We start from the raw sequence: 6978 nt of genomic DNA on the forward strand, positions 1-6978 counted from the left end.
CCTTCCTCCCCCCCCCCCCCCCCCCCCCCCCGTGTTTCTTTGGTCCCCTCTGATTTATGCTGTAGGCAGCAGCTCCACCTACTGGTGCGATACAGTATTGCACTTTTATCAGTATTGTTCATACCGTGTCCATTGAGCTGTGCTTTTCAGCACCCCACCGCACATGTATGATGTAAACAGGGAACATAGAGAACAATTGTTTTCTATGTGCCTTGTTAACATCATATATGTGCGGTGGTGTGCAGACAAATACAGCTGAACAGATATGGTGTGCACAAGGGCTAAGACACATTGATGCTCTATCACCAGGTATAAACAGACGGTTTCAATGCAGATAAAGGAGCTGACAAAGTAAATTCATGTATATGTAGCCTTTCCATGCAGTAAAGAAAAAAAAAATTACACGATATTTCCTGCTGTACCCTACATATAGGAGGCCTGTAGAATGTTAGCAAAGAGAATTAGGTCACTATAATTGCTTTCACTTCACACTACAGATAGAGATTTCTTATGTAATTCTAATGCATCATTTCACAAAAGGATGTACATTAACATGTGTTATAATAAATGCACATCAAGGTGCGCTTATGTCCATATTATTGAGGGTAAGAGCGTGCTAAAAAGAATTAAAAATAGATGTTACAAGCCTGCATTAGAGCCTATTTAGATTGTTGCATTATGTGGTAAAACAACACACAGCCTGCAGCTGTCAGTGTCTTCTAATGCTGAATGGGATTTGTAGTTGCACCACACCACAGCTGGAGTTTACCTGCCCCTGACCTGCATGAAAGCAAGATATTAATTTACTTGAATCTAGCTGAAAATTAAACCTCTATTTTACATAGATTTTTCCTCTGAAGAATAAGTGCTCTTTTAGAGCACTAATCCTGTTTTAAATTGCAGTCCAAAACCACACAGCCTCTGGCTACCGTATAGTACAAGCTCTATTCACTTCACCGGAAAGTCCATCTGCAGACTGACAGCTGGGTGTCCCATTGACGTAAATGGAGGCCACGGCATGCATGTGCCAATAGAGAGAGTAGGATTCCTTAAGATTTCAGCCAGAAGGTGTACTGGACAGACAGGACGCGAGGATAGGTTCCTGCTATTGTTCTTAACAGGTATATGCTTTGGTTTGGTAAGATCTGAGGGTGAAGGGAAAAAAAAAAGACAAATGTACTAAAGTAGGGATATTCAGATACCAGTGCCGATACTTTGCATGTTCACGAGAACTACTAGGGTTGCAGCTGTGACCTGGCTCTGGTGCTCCACCACTGTCCTGAAATCATTCGTCTGTATTGTTTTTGGAAAACTGTCACATGACAATAAACAAAAACGTATCAGTACTCATATCTGTGAGGACTTGGAAATAATGGTATCAGTGCATCACTTATATGTATTTATAAAAACAAAATCATACCATAAAAACAGAGATGTACAAATCCCAGGATCTCCGTGTGCTCCTTACAAATGACAGCTGCCGCTAAACTTTTGAATTCTTCTCTAGTCTAGTCTTGGTGCTGGAAAAGTATCTGTACTTGTACCGAGTATGGTGCTTGGTATCTGAACATCCCTATCCTAAGAACATGAATTGTGTAGTATGGGATAACTTACAATATACAGTTCTGAAGTTTATTTACAGTCAGTGCAATATATAGTTGTTATGTTTATTTCATTATAAGATCTGTTTTTGCAAAATCCCTTTCTATAAAAAGCTAACAAAAGAAAAAGAAGAAGTTCATAGAAACCTAGCCAGGTCATTTTGTTGATCTGTTTTTAAACAGTAACAGACTTCGATCCCAACTTGTGTTACCAAAACGATGAACAAGCTCACTACTGCAGTGCCTGGCCAAAATGTTAATGATTTGTTCTGTCATGTCACCACGGATGGCCAGTGTGTGGAAGTGATCAAAGTCTTGTCTCCCCAGCTTCCGCAGACGTCGGGCTGCTGACCTGTAACACTTCCATGGCTGAGGCTCTACAAGCAAATAGTCACACAGCGTCGTTAGCTTCTTGAGGAATTGCACCAGCCCCTGGTCACCGTGATTTAGATGGATCCACATGGTTATTGACATACAAAATCCAATGTCAAACCTGGCTTGGCCAAACTTGTTCAAGAAGTTCTGTAAGATGTCCAGTGAAGAGGGGTCCATGATATCTAGAGAAGAGAACGTGAGGGAATCGGGGAAGGGGTTTCCAGTCTTAGCTCTGCTGATCAAATCAGGGTCAATGTCACAGCACAAGAAGTGGACATCTTGAAGAGCCTCTGAGCTCCCCTTTGGTTGTAACAGATGGTTAAATAAACCAACACTGAGCTCCTGGAAGGCAGAAAGAAACATAAAATTAACATTACAACATAGTTCAGTGCTGACAGTGTGTATTTAAAGAACTCCACAAAGACGCTAAGGGCTTGTTCACACCAAGCGCGGAGCAGATCCAGAGCAGAGCAGGTGCAGACCGGATCAAAACTGCGTCCAATGTATTCCAAAAGGTATTTTTTGCTCCAGTTCACATCGCAGCGTGCAGTTGCAGAGCAGATCCAGAGCAGGTGAAAAAACTGCATCAAAACGCATGCTAATGCCTGGAACACACTAAAAGCCCATTTTAAACTTAAAAAAAAAAAGCCCGGAACGCATCAAAAACACGACTAAAAGACTAGCGTGCGTGTGCAGAAACCTGACCGAATCTGCTCTGCATTTGGTGTGAACAAGGCCTCAAGTGCACCAGATTAAAACAAAAAACAAACACAACATAACAAGCTCAACTCCATCCCAACATTGCCCTAACATAAACAAATGTTTTACAGCAAGCTATGGCCTAGGTGAGGCTGCATGAGACAAAATCATGAAAATGGGACGGCTTTGCAAAAAATAAAACTTAATTTTTTTTTGTACGTTATAAAAAAGGAAATGTTGGAGATTTTTTTTTTTTTCCTGACAGCCACGTGCTGGACTTATAATTCTGAGTTAGTGGCAGAACAACCAGTGGCGCAGCAGTCATGCACGCGCACAGCCCTGAGGTATACATAATACATTCAAACTACTGTTACATAGATGGCAAAAGTGACAGACAGGGGCGGGGAGAATGCGGAGGAAGAGGCAGAGCGTGAGGGGGGCCAAGTCGCTGCACCATGGGCCTCTGGGTTGTACTTGCCCCCTGGGCTAAAAGTTGCCAGTCAGCCCCTGGTTCACTGGCTTGTCAGCCGACTCAGGCAGTGAACCGAAGATTCGATTCATGAATCGGTTCTTTTGAATGAACTGTTCCAAATGAACCGATTCATTTGATAGATCCGAACTTCCCATCTCTACTATGAACATAGAGCGGGCGGCGTTCGGATCAACCAATCTAGATGAGACAAACTCGTCCCTTCCGGTGACGACAGATCAGCTGGTGATTGCCTGATTCATGGAAAAGCGCTGTACTGCGCATGCGTCCTACATACGTTATAGGCTGATCTGATATAAGCTTTTGCAGGTAAGGATGTCTGATCACTTATTATTTGCTATTAAACACAGTAAAACAGTGATTAAAAGGGCCGGACTAAACCAGCTTAAGGGAGTGAGGGGTTAAGAGTTCATGCACATGGCTGTAAAAAAATGCCGAGTTTTATATCATAGCATTTTTCTAACACAGGTGCTATTGATTGCTATGGCCCATACGGGTAAAGCTCAACAAACTTCAGATCTATAAAGTCAAAATATAAAAATCTAAATACATCCCAAATCTCCATTGGGGCCGCCTAGCAATCTTTGCTGCTACCGTGTTTCCCCGAAAGTAAGACCTACCCCAAAAGTAAGACCTAGCACTATCTTCAGGGATTTCTGTAATATAAGACCTACCCCGAAAATAAGACCTACCCCAAAAGTAAGACCTAGCACTATCTTCAGGGATTTCTGTAATATAAGACCTACCCCGAAAATAAGACCTACCCCAAAAGTAAGACCTAGCACTATCTTCAGGGATTTCTGTAATATAAGACCTACCCCGAAAATAAGACCTACCCCAAAAGTAAGACCTAGCACTATCTTCAGGGATTTCTGTAATATAAGACCTACCCCGAAAATAAGACCTACCCCAAAAGTAAGACCTAGCACTATCTTCAGGGATTTCTGTAATATAAGACCTACCCCGAAAATAAGACCTAGTGTCTTATTTAGTACAAAAAAATAAATAAGACAGTGTCTTATTTTCGGGGAAACAAGGTAGTATGAAGGTGGCTCAAGATCTCCTCGTGATGCTATCACACCGCCAAGAAGACTACATTACAAATCGTATATATGGGGAAGGCTTTGGTGATAAGATTGAGGTGGGTGGCAGTTCCACTTTAAAACAATAAACATTATGAGGGGAATTTATCAAAACTGGAGCAGACAAAATCTGGAGCAGTTGCCCAGGGCAACCAATCAGCTTCTCTCTTCAGTTTGCTCAGTTAAGATTTGAAAATGAGAGATAGAAGCTGATTGGTTGCAGTGCAAATCTGCTCCAGATTTTGTCTGCTCCAGTTTTGATAAATTCCCCCCACTTTATATGTATTTGTTCTGTGGAGCAGACAGAACCCGGAGGCGCTGTGCATAGCAACCAATCTTAATTTTTCAAAGCTTAACTGTACAACCTGAAGTTAGAAGCTGATTGGTTGCCATGGACAACTGCTCCAGATTCTACCTGCTCCAGATTTGATAAATCCCCTCCCCCCTCCCCAACACCACTGTGCATTTCCCCCTTTGCCTGAAGTTCCACATTAAGTTGTGTAAACAGAGCTGGAGAACATGATCTCCTCAACCATTATATGTTATAACATTTCCTCAGGTTTGTCATAAGTGTTTGTTCTGTGACCACTACATATGTGTGAATGATAGAATATGACCATGCCTTGTCTTTGATTCATTTAGCAGGGAACACCGCAGGACAGAATTGTCTGAGGATCATAGGTGAGACCTCCTTTTAAAACAAATGCCTTGAAAAAGAAGAAGATAGAAGGAAACCCTTGCTGACGGAGTCATGGAGGCTCCCATTTCTGACATCTCTTTTTGAAAACTGTAGTCACAGGCTGACCCTCTCGCTTCAATACTTTGAGCAACTGACCTGGAGCAAGAATAGAAATAGAGACTTCTGACTTTACTCTTTCCTAACATTCACTCTAGTTCTTGGTCTCCGATTTAGAAGGTATTGAAGTCCAGGGTCAGCATAAAAGCAAGAAAACTGGGATTTTCATACAGTAAAATTAGTAGGAGCTAAGTGATAAATAGTAGGCACCATAAGGAGGCTGGTCATTCTAGATTCCAGAGACAGAGACATAATCCTGCCCCTGTACAAAGCATTAGTAAGACCTCATCTGGAATATGCAGTTCAGTTTTGGGCACCAGTTCACAAAAAGTATGTTGTGGGACTGGAGAGAGTTCAGCGAAGGGCGACTAAACTCATAAGAGGCATGGAGGAGCTCAGCTATGAGGAAAGATTAGCTGACCTGAATTTGTTCTCTCTGGAGAAGAGGCGATTAAGGGGGGACATGATCACCATGTATAAATACATAAATGGTCCATATAGTGAGCTTGGTGCCAAATTATTCACTTTAAGGTCACTGCAAAGGACAAGGGGGCACTCTGTGCCTGGAGGAAAAGAGGTTTAACTTTTGCATACGGAAAGCATTCTTCACAGTTAGAGCTGTGAAAATGTGGAATAGACTCCCCAAGGAGCTAGTTCTAGCTAGTTCAGTTAATTGTTTTTAAAAACATCTGGATGTATTCTTAAATGCACAGAATAATTCTGGATATTGAGTTATTATAGGTATATTAAGCACCAGAGATTGTTGATCCAGGGAATATCCGATTGCCTTATGGGATCAGGAAGGGATGTTTTTCCCCTGTTGGAGCAAATTGAACCATGCTTTATAGGGTTTTTTGCCTTCCTCTGGATCAACAGGGGGTAGCTGTGGGTATAGCGTTAGTAGACACATCTCCCCCTCCATACCACAGTGCAGGACTTTTTGTTAGTGACCTTTCTTGAGGCCTCTGCAGTGTCATGTGGATGGTGTGCCTAAGGCCCCATTCACACTGAGCGATTTATCGCGCGGTAATCTGCGCGATATCGCGGATATTTACCGCGCGATATCGCTCTCCAATGCATCTCAATGGGGCTCTGACCGTCGCTGTCGCGGGTCGTGCGTCGCTACAGCAGGACTTTTTGGAGCGGATTTTGCCACGATTCTAGTTTGCTCAATGCAACCATTTGCGCGATATCGCGCAAAATGCAAATCGTGCGACAAACGCGCGATTTGCGAATCGCTCAGTGTGAATGGGGCCTAAGTCTATGCTAGGGGTAAGCAACCCTGGCACTCTAGCTGTGGTGAAATTACAAATCACATTATGCCTGTGGAAGTCATGGTTGTAGCTTTTAGAGGCTTGCAGTGTCTAATGGGGCTTTTAGTGCCACAACAGTTGTAGTGCCGAGGTTGCTTACCCCTTGCATAGGCTTAGACCCATGGTCTATGAGGTTACCAGCATTCTGAAAGATTTTTTTTTTCTACCTTGTTATGCACCATCGAGAGTTGGAAGAATAAATGTGAGGTCAGGCAACTTTAAGAGTTATAGGATAACTATTATTTTGTAATTGTAGCAGCCCTTCCTCTGGTAGCACACTAGAGAACCTGACCGCTGCACTCTGTGTGAGAGCGGAGGTCCAGATCTCAGTGGATCCACACGCCTCCTGCACAGTTTGCTCAGTGTTGTTGATTGGAGCACTGTACAGGAGCGCATTGGACTAACATAGGGCTGAGGAACTATTACAGAAAACAAAAAAAACGTACAGTTTGTTTTTTATACAGCCCCACGTCATAGGATATTTCAAAATAGGACTACAATTGGGCTTTAGGGTACCCCCACCACAAGTATTATACTACCAGATCCACACTGTGCAGCCCACAGCGAACAGCACAGACACTGCTGCAAACTATATATCCTATTCAGTCCCACAGAGAGGCCA

General features: G+C 42.9%; 2 protein-coding genes across 2 annotated transcripts in view; both read right to left on the bottom strand.

Moving 5' to 3' along the window:
- LOC108796086 (pre-miRNA 5'-monophosphate methyltransferase-like) overlaps positions 1-1024 on the bottom strand; it is a 2727-nt gene extending 1703 nt beyond the window's left edge. The window contains exon 1 of the mRNA XM_018567476.1: positions 953-1024. Coding sequence (XP_018422978.1) covers positions 953-1024 — 72 coding nt within the window. The remainder of the gene's footprint in view (positions 1-952) is intronic.
- A 724-nt stretch (positions 1025-1748) lies between these two features.
- Positions 1749-3429, bottom strand: LOC108796087 (pre-miRNA 5'-monophosphate methyltransferase-like). Its single transcript, XM_018567478.1, has 2 exons — positions 3361-3429; positions 1749-2318 (listed from the first exon to the last, which is right to left on the bottom strand). Exons 1-2 carry the CDS (start codon positions 3427-3429, stop codon positions 1758-1760), a joined length of 630 nt encoding a protein of 209 aa, XP_018422980.1. The 3' UTR covers positions 1749-1757.
- Positions 3430-6978: the final 3549 nt, after the last annotated feature.

The sequence above is a fragment of the Nanorana parkeri genome, unplaced genomic scaffold (assembly GCF_000935625.1).
Source record: "Nanorana parkeri isolate BGI_ZX_2015 unplaced genomic scaffold, ASM93562v1 scaffold1054, whole genome shotgun sequence".
NCBI lineage: Eukaryota > Metazoa > Chordata > Amphibia > Anura > Dicroglossidae > Nanorana > Nanorana parkeri.

Excerpts from the sequence above, each read along its gene's own strand:
- LOC108796087 (XM_018567478.1), bottom strand. The coding sequence starts at position 3,429 with ATGCGCAGTACAGCGCTTTTCCATGAATCAGGCAATCACCAGCTGATC. Across the intron at positions 2,319-3,360 it reads GTCGTCACCGGAAGGGACGA|GAGCTCAGTGTTGGTTTATT; the intron begins GTTTGTCTCATC and ends TCTGCCTTCCAG.